Genomic DNA, 19,842 nt, shown 5'->3' with positions numbered 1-19,842 from the left:
GAGAAAGGGAAGGATTAGCCCCGCTCCAAGTCAGGCAGTTAGCCACAACCAGGGAGACCTGAAAACCAGGAGCTGCTTTGAAACACTTTGAAGTCATGTCATTTCATTACCAGCTCCCCAGGGACCTGAAAATCTCCTCCAAAGATCTTGGTCCTAACAGGTAAAGCATTTTGCTCCCTTATAGAAAGTGAGGCAAGAAGGAAGGATGGATGGATTGAAAGAAGAAGCCATCTGAGTGGCCAGATTCTGCATGGGGAAAAGGGTAAAAGGGATGCAGTGGGAGCAAATGTTATATCTGGGTAGTCACAGGTGCGCAGCATCCCTCTGCGATGGGATGCTGGCGCCAGGTGGAACACTGACATTTCCAAGCTGAACATCCAGTGGAGGATCATCCATCCCCCAGATATGGGCAATAAAACTCATGCCTCTGCCAGAAGGGATTGTGGCACCACATTTAGGCTGGAAATCAATGTCCTGATGGAGCAAACAATTGAAAGGAGAAGGTCTGATGTTCTTGCAGCCTGCACCCGTCAGTCTCTTGATGCTTTGGTCCCTAAAGGAGAGGTCTCATGGGGCATCACACCTGACTTGGCAGAGGATGGAGAGCAAAGCTCTGCCCGGCTCACACTTGTCTCCCCAAGGCTACCTCCAGCAGCGACTTTGGAGACTCACCAGAAAAAGGAAGGTGGAAAGTTACCATGGTAACTAGCTAAAAATCCAAAAGCAAGTTAAAAAAAAAAAGGGGGGGGGGGGGCAGGAAGTGGGGGGGAAGAGGTAATTTATTACCACAATATTCACTTTGACCACTGGTTTATTAGAACAGCCTGTTTACAAAGGCAGGCAGTGCAGGGACCCACATGCCCCGAAATGATTTCCCAAGCTTGCCAAAACTAAAGCACCATTGCAGCAAAATGCCACTTCATGCCCCAAACTATCGGGGTTTTTAATTATCTACCCACTGATGAGATTTGCACTGTGCATATTTGCGAACAGCCAACGAGCGTGGCTCCACTAGAGCAGCAGCATCACTTCCATCACCAGCTAAATCAGTTCATAACAGGCCAGGTATAATTAGGCAAGGAATCCCATAATTAAGGAATTCAATTAACTAAGCACCTGTTATCTGGTGGCAGAGATGATGTGCATCTGAACTGATATAAAACGGGGCTGCTTTGGGAGGAAGGCCAGGGCAGCGTGGTACACGGTTTGATCAATCAGGGCATGGCTAGAGCTCATAACGCTGCGGCAAGCAGTGAGAGGAATTCCGGTTTGGAAACGTTTTTGCTCTTCAGCCTTAGTTACAACTCAAGAAAGAGGGGGGAAAAAAAAAAAAAAAGGAAGAAGCAGCAAGAAGCAAGCAAGAAGCAAGCAAGAAGCAAGCAAGAAGCAAGCAAGAAGCAAGCAAGAAGCAAGCAAGAAGCAGCAAGAAGCAAGCAAGAAGCAAGCAAGAAGCAAGCAAGAAGCAAGCAAGAAGAAGGAAGAAGCAGGAAGAAGCAGGAAGCAGCAGCAAGCAGCAGCAAAGAAGAAGAAGAAAGAAGAAAGAAGAAAAAAAAAGGGAAAAAAAGAAGCAAAGGAAAAAGGAAAAAAGGAAACAAGAAAAAAAGAAAAAGGAAACAAAGGAAACAAACAAAAGGAAACAAAGGAAACAAACAAAAGGAAACAAAAGGAAACAAACGGAAACAAACAAAAGGAAACAAACGGAAACAAACAAAAGGAAACAAAAGGAAACAAACAAAAGGAAACAAAAGGAAACCAAAGGAGGAAAAGGAGGATAAAAGCAAAAAAAAGGAAAAAAGGGGTGAAAAAAGCAAAAATTTTTTAAAAAAAAAAAAAAAAAAAAAAAAAAAGAGTGCTTTCTCGTTTGTGTACCAGGAAGCGGTTGGCACTCTTCCCAGCCCGCTGCGGGCAGAGACAAGCCGCCATAGCTCCGAAGCCCGAGCAGGGACCCCGCCGCGCTCGCGGTCAGACCAGCACACCCAGAATCACCTACAAGCCAGCGCGGCGCGGCATGCGCAGCGTTTCCTCTTGCCCAACACATGAGAGGCCCCTCCGAAAGCACCAGCCCTGCAGCTCCCCCCAGAAATCCAGGATTTGAACCCCAAAGACCCCTCGTGCCGGTTGCTGGGTGGTTTTTCCGCTCTTCCTAGCGCTTTGGCCATTGCACACCATGCGCTGATTTTATCCCCCGCTCCATTTCCTTCTTCCAGCCTCAATTTCTGCCGTGCAGCTCGTCAGTTCAAGGTGTAAGAGGCGAGGTTTATACAATGCAACTCAGCTGTGCATACTGAAATCGAAGGTAATATTTAATATCCACGTTTGATATCTGATTTATAAAGGTCCATGGGACACCAACTGTACCCAGCTCTTAGGAAAACGATGACCGAACGTGGCTTTCAAAAGGAAGTTCATAGGTGGCCAAACCATCGTTTCCAGGAAAGCAAGCCCCCCAGAAAAAGAGTTTAACTCAAGGTCTTCATAAACAGAGGGAAAGCGGCGGCATTAATTAGGAAGAAAGCCACGGCAGATGCCAATAGCAATTCCTTGCAAGAGGAAAACTGCAAACCTGGGAAGTTGTTACGTAGGTGATGCCCAGCCCCCCTGGGCACCCCACCACACGTAACTTTGCCTTCAGAAAGCCCAGAATTTCCCTTATAATTTATAGAGGGTTTGCAAGAAAAGCAACCACAAAGCTGGGTCTCCAGCACGAGCTTGGAAAATTGTGCAGCCTGAGCAAAAACCAGCTCTTCTTCCCCCAAATAACGGCCGAGCGGAGCGTGCAAACCCTCGCCAGCTGCATGGACAGAGCAGAAGGTGGCACCTTTTTTGCATTCACAAGGATTACAGCAACCACCGGTAACCATAACACACGTTTTGGAGCAAAATTGCTGGCAACGTCCATGCTGGTCTCTTTTAACCAGGGCATTGCAGCCCCTGCTGTCTGCCAGCCCCAATAAATCAGTTTTGGTCCTTAAAAAGACTCCAGCAGCAAAATAATGAGTGAAAATCCACATTAAACAGCATTTAACCCTGCCTTGAGCTGCCTCAGATTTGCAGCAAGTTCAAAATGGCAAAGTAAAAATAAAACCGAACCACCAAGCAGTACGTTGAAGAGCTGGTTTTCCCCCCAGATTTTGCAAAAATTCACCCTTTGCATGGAAGTGGTGGTGCCTCCACGGCGTCACCCATAGGCTTCACCATTTGCAGCCCTGAGAGGAGACAAACGCTGCGAAGGAGGAACTGGGAAGGTGCCTGAGGATCCCACCCACCACCCAGCACAAAGCAAAGCCCAGTTTTCGTGGAGAGAAACTCCCCAGTAAAACCTTCCTCTTGGCCGAGACGGCTGGATCGGGGAGAAGTTGCTCAATTCTGATTAAATTAACACTGGCTGCAGCCAGCTCCCTTTAAATAGCTCATCAATTCAAAAGCTCACAATAAATTATACTGCTTAATTCCCTCAAACACCTTGACAAGAAGACTAATCACCCCCATGCCCACCATCAGCAGAGCTCCAAGCTGCTCCCTTCCCTCCTCTTAGTCTCCGGCGCCGTTTTGCTCATCGTTAATGTCTCCCAAAGCCCAACTGAGCACAGAAGGAAAGCACCCAGGGACCACGCACCACCTCAGGTTTAAAGACTAATCTCCTTCCAATTTGGGGAATAACCCCCTTCATTAGGGTCATTTGACATAAGCAATATATAGGTAGCCTGGAGCGATCCCTTCCCGTACGCCCTCTGGGTGTTTGGTTTTCTGCCACCTCCCTCCACCAGATGGGATGTCTCGCCATCAGGTTTCATCTCCCAGAAGCTTAAAACCCACCTGAAATCCTGAGTTGGTCCAGAGTAAACTCTTTCAGCCCTGGGTCTGGCCAACGGAGGGGTGCAAACCTGCTGCTGCTTCGTTTCCAGACCACGAGCAGCGTGCAGCCACCTGCAATTTCCAGCTCAAATGTGTCCTCACCTGGCAGAAGGGATGAACACGGGTCCAGGGACGGGCTGGAGGCACCGAGGCTGAGGGATGGATAAGCCACGCAGGGATTTATTTGGGAGCCAGCCAAGGGAAGGAGCCCTGAGCCATGGATAGAGGCTGAGCATCACTCCTGAGCTCAGACGCACTTGAGACACCTATAAGCCATGGGAAGCTCAGATGCCAAGCCCCAGTGTGGCTCCAAAGGGATTTTGGATGGGAGAGGGATGCTGTTTGCCAGAGATGAAGTGGGGAAAGGAGAAGACACAGGCAGTAGGAGGGAAGAGCTCCTGGAGCATCATGAAAGCACCAGAGAAATCTGTGATGTTTATTTAATATGAGCAAGCTCCAGCTGTGAAATGCTGCTGTGATCTCACAGCGCGGCCAGGGAGAGTAACCGGCTGCCACAACTGCAGGGAAAAAAATTAAAAAAAAAAAAAAAAGAAAGAAAAAGAAAATCCCCAAAAAGCCTTCCTTTCTACCTGGCGCCAGGAGTTTCCCCTGTGGCAACCAGGGGCTGATACAGGAAAAGATTTTACTTCTTGATGATCCATTTCCTCCCTCGGCTCAGTCACAGGAAAGGATGAGATAGTAAGAACTGTAACGAGGATGATAATTTCTAGAGAGGCCATAATACAAGCCAAAACAAAAAGAAATAAACTTATAAATAGATTCTTGGCTACTCTGCAGTGGGATACTGGGAAAACTGAGGCTGAGGATGCTGCTTTTGAATCCTCCTGCCCTCTTGATGAACTTCATATTAAAGTAGTACAGGCAGATCATAAACAGCTGCCTAATTTAAGAAATCAAGTGGGTGTTTTACTGAGAAAAAGTTACTGGTCATACTTAAAAGACTCTCCAAGCCCCATATAATGAGACCCTATAGAGTGAACAGAGGAGGAACAGAGGGGTTTGAACCCCCTCTTTGAATTTTATCCTCACTCCAGGCTCTACAGTCACCATTCAACCCCTGTGGGAACAGGTACACTCCACATTCATGCAAATAACCTCCCCAATATTTTATTTTTATCCATTTCTATAGCTGCTTCTGCAGTGAAGGAGCTAAGTCAGCCCCACCAAAGCCAATGCAAGAAAAGGGTTTGGACCTTTTCATATAGAAGTGGCAACAGGTCATCAAGGGATGGAAAATCTGGACCTCCCATCCCCAAGATGAAAAGAAACTCGTGCAATTTAATTTCTCCTCCTATAAAACACGAATCACCCTGGTTTTCCATGCCCAGGAGTTTACAGGATGGTGGCCCCCAGGTTTTGCTGCATTTTTGGGCATCCAGACAGGGAACTGGTTGTTCCCTCTTGATAAACAGGAACAGATCAAATGTGCCGCTGGCGTGAAGCACACCCGATGCAGGGGCGTGTGATAAATAAATCTTTCACTCTACCTGGGAGGCCACTAAATCATCCCCTTGGCAAGCACCTGCCACCTCCTCCTTCTTCGGCGGGACTGGCCACAGAAGAGTCCACGGTTTCACATAAGCACAGAAACACAGAGCTTTTGATCCCCAGACTGAAATTTTAAATTTTTAAAAGAACTGTTTCCTCCCAATGACATGTTAGAGCTTTCTCCCACGCAGAGTGGCCCTTTCTAAGGGTTTGCTTTTTTTCCTGACAGTTGCATGCAGCCCTTTCTCTGAAAACCCAAATAATTGTTTATTCCCACATCGAAAGAGCTTTCATAGCTGCTTTGAAGAGAAAAAAGAACAGAAAAGAAAAGAAACCCAAAAAACAACCCACCAAAATCTGTCAGGAATGTCTCCTACACAGATAAAACAAGGACAACAAAGCCCAGATGAAGAGACTTGGCAGAACATCTTCTGTTTTAGCAGTACAGCACTAACCCTCCCTGCCCAGGGCACTATTTTATCCACGCAAACCACGTTATTTTATTCAGGGGGCAGGCAACGTGCCCCTGCTGCCCATGTACCCAGGCTGGGGCTCGTCACCCCATCTGGGTTTCACGCCTGCATTTGCCAAACCTCCAGCCAAAAGACACATTTCCTTTATGCTTCAGAAGCTGAATAACCAAGAAGCCTGGGTTTAATCCCCGAAGAGCCAGCAGCCTTGCAAACAACCCACTGGGGCTACCCAAGAGCCGTGGTCCATCCCCCGCAGCCCAGGTACCAGCCCTACCTCCACCAAGTCCCACAGGTGCCTGCTCTGCCCCTTGGAAGAACAAATTTGCTCCCCAGACCTGCCAGAAACCCCCTTTTTATTCCCTTTGGTCTTTTATAGCCTGCAGCTGCTTTTAACCCTTCCTTGGCTATAGCCCTGCTCCCCTCTCAACACCAGGTCAGATGTAACATGCTCGTGTTCCCCAAAACCCAGAGAAAAGGAGGTTTTCATGAAAAGGGATGGATGTCACCTCTTAGACCTCCCCTCCATCCAGTTCTATGAGCAATGGCTCCTTTCAAATCTGATTTTTTTCAGACTTCGAGAGCCAAGCAATCAAACATCACCTCTTTTCAAAGATCTCTGTACTTGTTGCTCCCCCCCCCCCCCCCCCATCAGAAAACTATTTCAATGGCACAATCAGCTCAATCCTTTAATGAACACCAGGCTATTCACTGGAAACTCTTAACACAGATTAAACCACTTGGATGCTATTAACATCACCTCAGACTTTGCAAAAACCTCTCCTCACTCTTATCCGGGTGCTCAGCAGCATTCTTTCACCGTGCAACGGGTGGCACCAACTTCAAGCGGTTCTCTTTAGGGAGTCAAAATGCAGCACGAGATATAACTCTTATTTATCAGAAACTCGTTTTGAAAAGGTACATAACTCCAGAGGTGTCCATATAATCCACTCTTGGAGGATTTTTGGAATCAGCCCTTCATTGGGTTTTCCAGAAGCTGCGAAGCCCCACTAACTCGCTGCAAGGGTGGCTGTTATTATTGCAATGGCTAATTTAGCGATGAGATTAAAGAAGAAAGGGGTGAGCGCCAAGGAAAGAAACATGACATGCTGCGAGTCTGCTGGTGATGCTCAACATCTGAGGCTGGGGAAGAATAAAGTTTGGGGGTTTTTGCTGCTCACAAAACCTTCCCAAACTGCTCCTAGAAAGATGGTGAGCGGGCACACTGCAAGAAATTCAGTGTGAAAGCGCCGATAATTAGTATGGCAAGGGAATCGTTAACTCCCCCAGGGCTTCAGCCCCCTCTTCTCCCTCAGAGCCAAACCTGGGCCAAGCAAATCCCCTTTTAAAGCACGTTGGGGTGATTAAAAAGTCCCAGCCAAGAGGCAAGCAACTCTTAAAGGGAGGAGATCAGCCATGACTTCTCGTACAAAGCTCCTTCTGCCACCCGGGGGTTTGCCACTTTGTCTCAAGCAAATGAAATAATAATAATTAGAAGGGCTTGAAAAATCACAGATTTAAAGGAGAATAAATTAGATGCATAGGGCTGGGTAAAAAGCGCTGGAGGGTCTCTGCAAGGCTTTTTCTCACTGTATTTTGCAGGGATTTGAGTTTTAGAGGGTTTGCAGGTCCATCCCACTCAGGGGAAGGCTGAAGATGCTGGATGCTTGTTACACAAATAGGGAAGCATCGGTACCTGCCTGCTCCCAAGCCCTGCTGCACCGGCTCCGGTCCCTAGCACAAAGATGGGATTCTCCTGCTTTTGCTCCTGGGTCGGGGATATTTTCAGCTCTCCTGGCAATCCCAAATGCTTGCTGCTGTGCAAATGTCAGATTCTCCTCATTTATCCACCCCTCTGTGCAGCTAAGCAGAAAAAAAAAAGAAAAGAAAAGAAAAGAAAAGAAAAAAAAATCTAGAAAGTGGTGGTTTTGTTCAGAAAGCCTGTAATCAGAGCACGCTGTATAATCAGTGGGCTTAGGAAGTAAAAAGAAATATATGCAGATTCCCGAGCAAACCTCGGCAGGAAGGAGTTTCTTCAATCACTTTTTTCCAGCAGGGTCTATTTGTGTGCTAATTACCGGGAATTTGTTTTTTGGAGAGTTAAAGCAGCATCACTGAAACCTGCTGGTAGTAGAATATCCAGAGATAACTTTTCATTGAGGATGCAGGAGCTGGGGCAGCGCAGCCTGGACCCCAGCCTAGTCCTCAGGAAGCATAAAGAGAAATGGGGTGTTGCAGTGATGCTTTGCACAAAGCATCCTCAATTAACCCCAAATTTCCCCACAAGCTGACAAAAGCAAGTGGAAAAACGCCTGGTGACCTCTCTCTCAGCAGCAATCATAACCCCAGATGGGTTCAAACACCGAAACGCAGCTTCATTTCTCATGCAAACCTGTAATCAGAAGTTTTTATTATTTTATCAAGTTTTCCACCGTGCTCGGCGTGTGCTGTCCATGACACCACACAGCCGGAGCCTCCCAGCGCTGCCGTCCCAGCAATCGATGCTGCTCTGGTTTGTAACACGTGGCGCTGTGGTGGAGGTGGGATGCACCTGACCTCCAAAACCTGCACCTTTTGCAACCAAAACCTGCAACCACTTCTCCAAAAGCCGCATCTCACTGATGGAAAAACCACACAGCACGGTCTCTTGCTGTGGCTAGGGCAAAAGGGGCAACTCCTTCTCCTTCATCCTCTAACAGGGCAGAAATAGCTGAAAAAACAGCCTAAAGAAGATGCTGGTCAAATCTCATTTCAGCTGGAAATTGCTTTATTTTTTTTTCTGTTAGGGAATTTCCATATTGCCCACAAACTTCCCATTTTTCCCCTGCATCTTCAACCGCCTGGGTCTCCCTCGTGCATTTTGCAGGGACAGAAAAATCCACCTCCAGCCATCACCCACCAGCTTTGCAAACCCAGGCCAGCCCCAGCTTCACCCCAAATTCCTCCAACCCCCCAGGTCACCACGCTCACCACGCACACCCTGCAGTAAATGGATGAGCTGGACACCCCAACCACGTCCTCTGCTTTCATCCAAAAGGGTTTCCAGCACCATAAAACCACAAGGAATTCACCGGAGCCAAATACCCAAGTGGGTTAAGTGCAAGCAACGCATCCACAAAACACAAACTTTTTCAAACTACTTCACCCAATGCTTCCCAACACAGAAGAAAAACAAGGGAAAGGCGCTACTTATGGGTGTTTTCACCTTCTCTGACTTAAAATCAGTTTTAAGTGGCTGCTATAGGGTAATGAGTTGGCACTGGCGACGTGGCAGAGGGATGCTTTACACGGCACCGCTGCAATAGAGGGGGGTTGTGTTAATTTTTGCCCCTTTCTCCACACGATCAGAACAAAACCCAGCTGCCTGGACCAGCTCAGACCTCAAAGTGCTCCTTCACACGTGCGCTACCCTGATTGCTTTTATTCAGGGCCCCCAAGCTTCAAATCACTCTAGTAGCTGACTCTCTTCGAGTGGGAATTTATCTTCCCAGGAGAAGGACAATTCTCCAGCCACACAATAGCTCTGTGATTGCCAACCATTTCCCCGCAGCCGCACTCGCTCCTCTCTTCAAACCTGACATATCTGCCATTTCCCAGCGTTTAATCTCTCTATTTACACATGCAATCAGGGGCTGGAGAGGGAGTGGGAAAGCGAATATCAAGCTATCAAGCCCCACTCAGGAAGTCGCATCGTGGGTCGACCTTCAGAGTGAAAATACAAAATTGCAAATAAAATAAGTGGCAAAGCTGGCGGCGGTTGCTGGAGTTTGCTTTTCACATCTTGCTGTTGCTGACATTTGGAAATAGCAGTATAGATATAAATCTGCTTTTATATATATTTATATTAAAAAAAAGTATTTACGTATTTTTTATGTTGGTTATATATTTATATTTATATATATATATATATAAATATAACACCTGCAAAAGGCCAAAAGAGCTGCGGGAGCAGCTCACCTCTCACTGCCACAAACCCAAGGTCAAATCCTGCCTTGGGTGGCCAAGTCTGACAAACACAAGGCAGGGAGAACCCAAAAAACTTACCAAATGGAAAAGAAAATTGGAAAAGTTGGATTTCTTGGCCTGCATGGACCCTCATCTCTCTTCTGTTCGGCATAAAATAAAACCAACTCTATGGAATCCAACCCTGAAAATTCAGGGCTTTATTGATTTTTTGAAAGCTCAAATATCCACGGGGTGAGCGCACAGGTCCCGAGCCCCCGGGCAGGAGATGCTGAGTAAGACACAACACATTTCTAGCAAAAAAAAGCTCTAAAAAAGGCACAAAGAGGGGCCAGTTTGGGCATATTCAACTGCAAAACCCAACTGCCAGAGCAGCTGTCCCGTTGCATTTCCAGTCCCCAAACCAAAGCATCCCAGCTCCTCGAAGCCATCTAATTGCGCAAGAGAAATATTGATTTTTACAGTCTATTTGCTAAATTACCCTGAACTCCCTCAAAGCAAAGGCAAGCCATTCTCGCCAGACAATCCGCCGTTCTTCCAGCCTTGCAAATGTTAATGGCGATAGAAGAAACTTGCTTTCCAAACAAATTCTTAAACCATTGATTAAATACGAGCCTTCATAACGCCGATTACACGCGCCAGCAGCTAAAATCCCCAGGCCTTGCCGGTAATTTTTCTAATAAACTTGAGCAGAAAATTGCAAGCAGGCGGTGGCTTTATTGAATAGACTTCGCTTGGGTTATTAGAGAAGTCGTTAAAGATGTGATCATCTGGCTTACACACGGGTACGCGTTGTGGGGTTGTGCATGACAATTACAGGTAATGAGTGGAGAGAAGAAGGCTGATAAGGAAAAGATTAAAACCAAAATGTAATTTGTGTTACACCTTGCAGGGGGGGATATTGGAATAATATATCCAGCAGCAGATTCGGAGGCTGGGTGCTTTCCTGTTTTGCCTAAGAGATATGTTTTTTCTCCAGGGAGCTAAGGGAAATAAAAATCCATCAGTCGGCAGTAAGCGAGGGAGATGAACGAGGATTTAACAAGCAGGTGCGCACCTGCACCTACTGCATTTTGTGTAAAAAAAAAAAATTAAAAAAAAAAAATATATATAATAAAATGGTTATTAACGTCAAGTGCCATCCCATCAATTTTTGTAGGGCATTGAAATATTTTCTCCTAAACAGAGAGGGATGTATTGCCTGCTCTCCAGGTTAACAAGACATTTATTCAGATGAAGAGACAAATCCATTTTTATCAGGGATTTGAAATTTTGGGGTGTTTTGTGCTCATCGTTGGAACTTGGGGTGCCTGACAATGCATGTGCAGGCACTCGAGCAGCTGCAGTCCGTCTGCACACACAAGCTCCCAGGAGCCTGATGGGACTCATGCACTGATTTTCCATCAGCATCAATACGAGCATTTTTATGCTGCCTCATGATACGATCTCCAGGGTCGCTCTGGAGCCTGTTTTGGGGCTCACAGGGCAGAGCTCCCTCCTCCGTGGCCCCTGCACCACCAGATTCCGCCTCAAGGTGAATAGATTACAAACCCTCTAACCAATAATGTCTTTTTCAAGAGTTTTCCTGATAAAATTCGGCACAAAACCAGTAGGAAACAACTTCTACAAATGAAAGCAACCTCCAGTCTCCCATGCCTGGGGAGGTTGCTGCACACTGAGGATGCCCCGCAGTGAAACCCCCTACGAATTCCTGGTAGGAGCACCCACTTTTGGGTGATGGATAGAAATGGTAATATGTTTCACAGACAATTCCAACACAAACACAACTGAGAAGTCCAGGCTTGGCCACGTGGTTTTGCCAATATGACCATGAGCAGGTAAGAGCACAACAAACCATCAAGTACTCCGGTACCATAAAACCACACCAGCAGCGATGGTTCTTCCAGTGCAGCCCAGTCTCACTGTTTAAAATACAAGGATAAAGCATTTTTGCTGGGATAAGCCGCATCTCCACCAGGAAAACACTAATCTAAGGTTGCTCCCATACAAACCTTCAACCCCTTTGAGTGGGCAAGTCCTCCACGGGGCATCCAAGGTGGCAGAGCAAGCCAGAGGTGGACACGCAAACCCACACTCGTGGCACCGGCTCTTAGAGATGCTCTTTAAGTGCATTTTTTGCCCGCTATGAGCTTGCAACACTATTTCCTACAAGAAGGGGTGCCATTACAAGGGCGTGTAGTGATAAGACAAGGGGGAATGGTTTTAAACTGAAAGAGGGCAGATTTAGGTGAGATATTAACAATAAATTCTGTACTGGGAGGGTGGTGAGATGCTGGCACAGGTTGCCCCATCAGCTGGAACGGTTCAAGGGCAGGTTGGACGTCGCTTGGAGCAACCTGGGCTGTGGCAGGGGGTGGAACTGGGTGGTCTTTAAGGTCCCTTCCAACCCAAACCATTCTATGATTCTACGACTATGATTTTTCTTCCATGCAGACCACAAATACCTCCTGGTTTTGTGCAACTGTGCAATGCACGCGCAAGGAACACCCTTACTTAGCTCATCATCGAGGGCATTTCTAAAATACCTCACTGCTGCTGTGCCCTCCTCCTTGTGCTGGTGCCCATCAAGCTGAATATATCCATGGGGGAAACGTTTCAGTTCCAAGACTGGGAATTAGGCTGGATCCATTACCAGGAATGGATAGTGGATTAGTGGAGCCATGGGTTAGCAGTGGCCTTGGCAGTGCCGGGTTAACAGTTGGGTTTGATGATCTTAAAGGTCTTTTCCAACCTAAACAATTCTACGGAATATCCCTTCATTTATCTGCTCCTGGAAAATGATAACTGATGTAGTACTGGGCTAATTGTGCTGCTCTGCAGCCAACTAAAGGCAGACAAGGAGCCTTGAGTAACCTCAAACCCCCACCACCCAGAAATACAACTTATTTTAACACACGAGACAAACGTCCCCCTTCTTATCTCCTAGCCAAAGGGGATGCAAGTGTTATTGTGCGTGATGACTTGACCGGGTATTGCTTTATTTATCCCACATGGCAGGCGTGAAGCTGCTTATATCCACGGGGAGAAAAAGCCAACCCAAACGGGCAGGATTATTTCTTTTGCTCAGCTGCGCCCATTGCAGAATTGATTCAGCCGACAACTTGTGAAATACCGTTAATGAGCTTTGGTTTCTGTTGCCCTGGGTCGCTCCAAGGATGAGATTTCCTACCCTCTGATGTGTCAATTTTCCACTTCCAAATTCAAACCGCGTTGTGGAAACAGAGTATTAACCATGATTCATGAGTATTAGCGCAGAAAGAAAAATATTATTGGAAATCTGAAGTACTTATCTTCTTTGGAACAAGCCTAAATAGAATGAACACAAGAGTGAATAGCTTTAAAAGCAGACAAAGGAAAAGGAAGATGAAATGTTCTCCGCAAGCAACGTAACTTCAGCTTTGGCAGAAAAATATTTTCTAGGCTTAGATGGTAAAGAAATACAGAGCTTTCCCAATTGCCTTGATGGACAGGAGAAAGAGGGTTATATGTTAAAGAGGGATTAGGGGAAATGCCCACCGTTACCACTTAGCATCCAAACAGAAAGAAAAGGTTGGCTGACAGGGAATTAATTAAAAATTAGTTTTTAAGCTAGCAAGCTATCGGGGCTATTTCAACATCACAAGTATCACTTGGAGGGGATGTCCCTGGGCACTCAGCGACTCCTCCAGACACCGGGGTTAGGAGGCAGCCCTCAAACAGAGCAGCTGGTACCTCGCTGCAACAGAGATTTGATGGGGAACCGCTGCCGCTCGCTCACTTTGATCCCTGCAACCTCTTCAAGTGCAACGCCAACCACCACCTATCACAGGTGGCACAAAACCAGACGTATCAAAAAGCAACGATAATTTCATCTGCTCACGCAGAAGCAAAGACAATATTGGTTTTCTGATCTGGGCTTCCATCTGTATTAATTGGAAATGCAAATGCTGAGCAATTTTTTAAAAGCAAAATTGCAAGCCGGTACAAGTGAGCACTAGCTACCCGGAGTGTTTGATTTGAATAAACTAATCAACCCAAACCAGTGGGGGACGAAGGCGTTACGCAAGCTGTCAGCATGCAAGGCACACGTGCGCTGGTGGGAAGGCTCCACGGACCAGCACGGATTATTCAACCAAAAGCAACTTCTTCACTGAGGGAGCATTGGATGCAGCCAAAGAGCCGACAGAGCTGTCACGGAGCTCGCTGATGGACACTGGGCCAGGAGGAGGGCGATGGAAAAGCTTCATTCCCGTTGGAATGGCGGGAATGGCTTATAATTCAGCTTATAAAACCCTGCAGCCTCCTGCTCCTCGCTGGAGGCAGGGGTGCTACCCCAGAGCAAGGGCAATGATGAGCTGCAGGGAGGACAGGTGGTCAGATGCTCGACACACCGACAAAACGCCCGGAGAGCAGGTTAGGAGTGAACAGCTTTGCCCTGGTGTCCTGGATCTCTTCCAGTTTGGACTTCAAAAGTAACTCTTCTCTCTGCTAAGAGCTCCCTTGCAAAAGGAAACGAAGCTATTTTCTGTTGGCATGGTCACGGCTAAAATAAACTTTGCTCCACCAGAGACAGGACCTCAGCCCCCAGAATAACTCCCTTGTTACCCCAGGAGGAAGGCAGCGGTGCTTCCTGCAGGTGTTGGGAGGGATTCAGCTGTGGGAAACAGGGAAATTGGCATGCCAGCTCTACAATTTAAATACATCCTCTCCCTGATACCCCTCTTCTGACTTCATAGGTGAGATGAAAACACCAAGCAGTCACATCATGCAAGCGGTTAAATCCAGGAAGGGGCCCACCGTTGCTGTAAGCTATGCTGGTGACTCATTAGGACGCATTAGTTTTCCTCCTGGAGATCACCCAGACCACCCGGAAGGCTGCACGGTATCGGTCTTACCGTCTTCAGCAGTGTCCGGTTGTCCCTGAGGCTCCCCACCATGCCGACGAAGGAGACTCCAAACATGGTGAAACCCAACAGGAGGAGGATGATGGCCGGAGCCAGGAAGATCCCTTCCAAGGTTTTGTGCTTTTGCCTCTCCACCTCGGCATAAATCCCAACGCACAGGATCACGAGGCCGAGGATCTGCAAGGGAAGCATGGGATGGGATTCAGACACCAACAGGGAAAAAGCAGAGGTGGAAGATGTCCCAGACAGCCAAGGAAAACCCACCCAACTCCAGGACATTTAACATCCAACCCCAAACGGTGCCATCAGCACTTGGCACATCCCCTTCGGGCTGTTATTCTGCCGGTTGGGAAGGGGATGTATAATCGCAGCGTGGCTGTTATAGCTGGACAGCTTCAAGCTGGGTTTTGCCAGGTTTTTCCTCTCCCCTATCCTGCTTGTATCCCTATGGTCTGTCTGGATGCTCAGCTTGGTGCTCACCTCAGGTCTGATAGACCCAGAGGCTGGTAGTCATTAACACCAACAGCCCATCTCCCAGATTCCACCCTTAGCACCGTCCCCACAACGACTAATTTCACTCCATCATTTTCACACCTGGCTCAAGCACCAACCTGCCCCCAGACCCACAGCGAGCCCCTCACCCTCCCTTCCCACACCGGCACTGACAACTGGAAACGGAATTCTCTGCACCCTTACAAAGCGCTTTTGATCCCTGGATGAAAAGTGCCATAAAGAAAAGCAATGGATTATTTATGACAACCCTCCTCCCCTCTCTCCCCCTTCAACGAATCAGCCTCTAATTGAGAAAGAGCGCCTAACGATGCTGGGATAAAGCGGGGCTCCAAGAAGGGCTGTTTGCATCCCTTCAGCTCCAACATCAAAGCCAGCAACGCTACCCCGAGCGTTTTGTGCTGTCAGGAGCTGTTCGCATCGTGCCCGTCGGCCCTGCGGCACAGCCGAAGGCGAGTCACTTCTCAGCCGGCGCCGAGCCGACACCTGAAAAGGTCAGCGAGGAAAACGAGCGGCATCCAGAGCCATTTCCACGGGGCTTTTGGCAGCTCTCCCCATCCCATATCCCAGCAGGAGACTCCCGGGGGAAAGCCCCTGGCTGCAGACACCCGTGGTCAAAACCCTACATCTCCAAAGAGGAGGAAAAACCCTTTTTGTTGCTCCTTTTCCATCACTTTCACCTTTCTTTCCAAAAGGCTTCGTAGCTCCTGATGAGTTCGCTCAAACTCTTCTTGTTAATTCACACTGGCAATTTGATCCTTAATTCTAATGCAAAATCTTTGCTTTTTTGGGGGGTTGATTTCTTTTCTTCTCTGTTCTGCCTGGACACTATTTCTGGTGCGGTTTTGTAGCTAGTTAATGTCTATCAATCACTGTCTGCTTCCAGGCTCCATCTCATCTATAAAGGAATTGAAATCTTTCAGAAAACGAAATTTAGACGTGTGATACGTTACAGGCAGTTTAGTTATTTGAAACTAAACAGGCAGGCCTATTTGTGATAACAGGCTTTTAATCACAGTTTCATCTCTATACTCTATTTTAAGTATCAGGTCAGTGGCTTGGGATTAGGTTTGATTTAATGTTTAGCTCTTATACGGTGTCCCAGGAAATACATTTGGCTTTGAAGGCGGGGGGTAGACATTAACGCACACCATGCGATCCCCACTAATCCCTGCCATTCCGAACCACTTTCCCCATTTTAATTAATCCATCTGTGATGGGAGGGAGGATAGAGATCACAGAAAGTACACGGAGCAAACCTGGGAGGGGGGTTGAGAGCAGGATGCTCAAGGGGCTGAGGAAGCAGCATGCATGGGATGGGCGTCAGCTGCTACCAAGGGAGGGAAACCGAGGAGGGTTTTCAGGATGGGCACGTGCGTTGCTTAAAAATAGCTTTTCCAGGGACGAAAAGCATCCTTGACTTAAAGCACGTGGCTGGCATGAGCCTGCTGCAGAGTGGTGCTGGTCCATCCTCCCAGCATCTCCACGGTCATCCCTTTGGCAGGGAAAATCCGTGACCAGTGCCGTGCGTAATATCCCTCTTTTTTGGAGCGGGGCACGCCCCGCTTACTTGCCATGCAAGTGCAAGGAAGGGGGGGGAAAAAAGCAAGTGCAAGGAAGGGGGGGGGAAAAAAGCAAGTGCAAGGGGGGGGGGGGGAAAGCAAGTGCGGGGGGGGGAAAAGCAATTGCAAGGCAGGGGGAAAGCAAGTGCAAGGGGGGGGGAAAGCAAGTGCAAGGGGGGGGGGGAAAAAGCAAGTGCAAGGGTTGGGGGAAGCAAGTGCAAGGGGGGAAAGGCACTACATGGCATGGGGAGATGCTGCTGGCAACCCAAACCACGCTGCACGGATTTTTTTGGGTTTCATGGCTTAGAAAAGGCTGCGTCCTATGTATGTCCAAGCAACTCCAACTAGTCCTTGGGACTAACAAGCAAAGACTGAGCTGATCTACCTGAATTTCTTGGCTCTCCTCCTTCTTAGCTCCTAGTTTAAAAGGTCACCCAGCCCCCTGCAACATGATTTCCAAAGGATTAGTGCTGCAGGCTGGATCCCAGCCCATCTCCACACCTCGCCTGCTAAAAAGCACCCTTCAACTAAAAAAAAAAAAAAAAAAAAAAAAAAAAAAAGAAAAGAGTTGCTTCTCCTCAAAGCAGCTTCAAGCACAAGGAAGCATCTTGCAAAGCAACACACACCTCGAGGAAAGGGATGGATACACTGGCACATCTCCCAGCAAAGGCAGATTGCAAAGGAAGGCTCGCTTGGAAGGATGAGCGGGGAGCGCTGCTGTTGCAAGATGGATGGTGGAGGGATTTGGATGGAAAATAAATAGCTGGGGAGAAAGACCAGCCATTCCCTGAGAAGCGGCGTTTCTGTGAAAAAATGATGGGTTTGGAGCAAACCGGCGATGTCAAAGTATTTGCCAGGATTTACACAGCACCGTAAAAAACTGCGAGGGGAATAACTTCATCAAAAAACTGATCATCCCACCCCCCTTAACCCAGAGAAGAGCACCAAGAGGTGCAGGAAAACCTTGCACCACCCCTTGCAGAGCCTGGCTGCCCTGGTTTCCATCACCGGGTTGCTGGGGGGGAGGGGGTGGGTGGGGCAGGGGGGGTTGTTTACGCGCTACAAATTCAATCAGCACGGATATTTTTGATTCCTGGCATCACATCCCTTTTCTACCACCTACACTCGATGACATGGTAAGGCACATAATGAAGTTTGCTGGTAAATCCTCTGCAGTTACATGTTAATTGCCCAGTGATCACCTTAATAGAGCGCAAACACCAGGATAGACAGCAGCCGCTAATTACAACTGCTCTGCAATGCATCTAAGAGAAAAAGCAAACCTGCAAGTACCCTCTAATGAGAGGATGATTACCTCATTTCTACAGGATAATAACTGTACGATGGAACCATCACCATGGGGGAAGCCAAGGGGGCGGCTGCAGCTCCACCAGACCTTGCGGTGAAGGCATCCTGCATCAATTGTCCTCTTAAAAGCTGGCAAGAAATCACCTTTGGTTTTAATTTCAGCCCTGTTTGGCTTTAGTGCTTCTTGGAGTTTGTAGGGGCTGAGTGGGCAGGAGATGGAAGGTAGCGAGCAGCCACCCCGGGGTGTCCAACTTCCATTCCCACCCCAACAAGGACCCCCGTGACTTCCTCTCCTCCCTCCCTCCCATACTCCTGGACAGATAAAATAGCAAACTTGGATTTCTTAGCCTGGTACAAGTCGCTATGTCCAACCCCTTCTCCCTGGGAAGGATTTTAGCAGCCTCCAAAGCCGCAGTTAAGCATGGGGCTGTTTCCCAATGGATTCGGAAAGACCTGACGTGTCGCACCACGCTGCGATAAGGCTTTTGTGCAGCCCCCTCAAATCGGCTCTGGCGCCAAGAAGCAAAACAACTCGGCAGTCCTTGGGGGGATTCTGCAAAAGCTGACAGTGTAAAGAGCGCTTTTCTCGGGGTGATGAGGAGCTGCAGGTCTGCCCGAGCCCCTTCCCCACCTTTGCAGCCTATTTCCAAAGCTGTTTCGCTCCAACCTCCTCTCTTCTTTGTGGGATAGCAGAGATGCTGGGTTTCCTCTGCAGGCTTTTCTCCATCTAATGGCAAGGAAAAGGCTGGGGTGGGGAGCTGAGGACCTGGGAAGGAGAAGAGCTAAAGGTGGAAATCACTGTCCCACTGATCACAGAGTTGTTTAGAGACCTGGAGGTCAAGAAGTGGGATGGAAAGGCAATTAACGAACAGAAAATAGTATGATACACAGCTCTGATGATGCCAGCAGGGTTTAAGGGTGCCGAATAGGTGGCTTGAGCTCGCAGCTAACCCACAGGTGAGACAAGGAGTTTGCAAAGCTCTCTTGGAGCCATGGGCTCTGTGGTGCTTGTAATTGCTTCTCCATCCTTGCACGACTTGGCTTGGGCACGGAGGCAGCCACTCAACACCAACGAGACACACATAGTCCTACCAGTGCTAACGAGAGACATACACAGCCCTACCCCATCCTAAAAATCCCAGAGATGCCACGAGCCCCGCGCCCAAGATCCAAAAGACCCAAGTGACAGGAGTTACTCTCAACCACACGCCGAGCAAGCAGGTACCACGAATCCAAGGGGATGTTAACGCGGCCGAAGCAGCGCGACATCAAAGGCTGCCAAGGGCCAAGCGGCAGGCATGGCTCGTCCCAGGGTGATCAGCATTAATTGGATGAGTCAACGCTACGCTAACGCGAGGCAGTAATTTCTCCTTATTTGGGAACACCAAAAAGTCACGATGACGGTGGCTCCAAGCCCACGCAGACCCCAGCAGCCAGATGACATGAGTCAGAGCACTGGACCGGGCAGTAGAAAAGGGAACGGGGCGTCACTTCGTTCTCCATCCAAGATGACCAGAGGTGCCAAACTAAGGGCAAAACTCTTGTTTTTCAAATCCCCAGCTCACCACAGAATCGTTCTTCCCAGATTTGAAGACCCATCTCCCTCCAAATTAGCCGGCAGAGCACTCCTGCTCCTCCTCAGGAAGTTTTATTGCAACATACAGGCAAGAAACTGTGATATAGAATGCGCTGAATGCTCTTAGACATTAAAAGCTAGAAGCACAGGATTAATAATACGATTAACAAATTGCATAATGCTTA

At 48.1% G+C, this 19,842-nt stretch overlaps 1 protein-coding gene across 5 annotated transcripts in view; it reads right to left on the bottom strand.

The window, feature by feature from the left end:
- Positions 1–19,842, bottom strand: part of LOC101914268 (tetraspanin-15-like) — a 99,132-nt gene that overhangs the window by 24,326 nt on the left and 54,964 nt on the right. For all 5 annotated transcript variants that reach the window (XM_055820316.1, XM_055820319.1, XM_055820317.1 and 2 more), the window contains one exon: positions 14,693–14,878. In XM_055820316.1, the coding sequence (XP_055676291.1) occupies positions 14,693–14,878 (186 nt within the window). The remainder of the gene's footprint in view (positions 1–14,692; positions 14,879–19,842) is intronic.

Source organism: Falco peregrinus, chromosome 17 (genome assembly GCF_023634155.1).
Source record: "Falco peregrinus isolate bFalPer1 chromosome 17, bFalPer1.pri, whole genome shotgun sequence".
Taxonomy (NCBI): Eukaryota; Metazoa; Chordata; class Aves; order Falconiformes; family Falconidae; genus Falco; species Falco peregrinus.
This window is presented reverse-complemented; position numbering and strand designations above follow the sequence as displayed.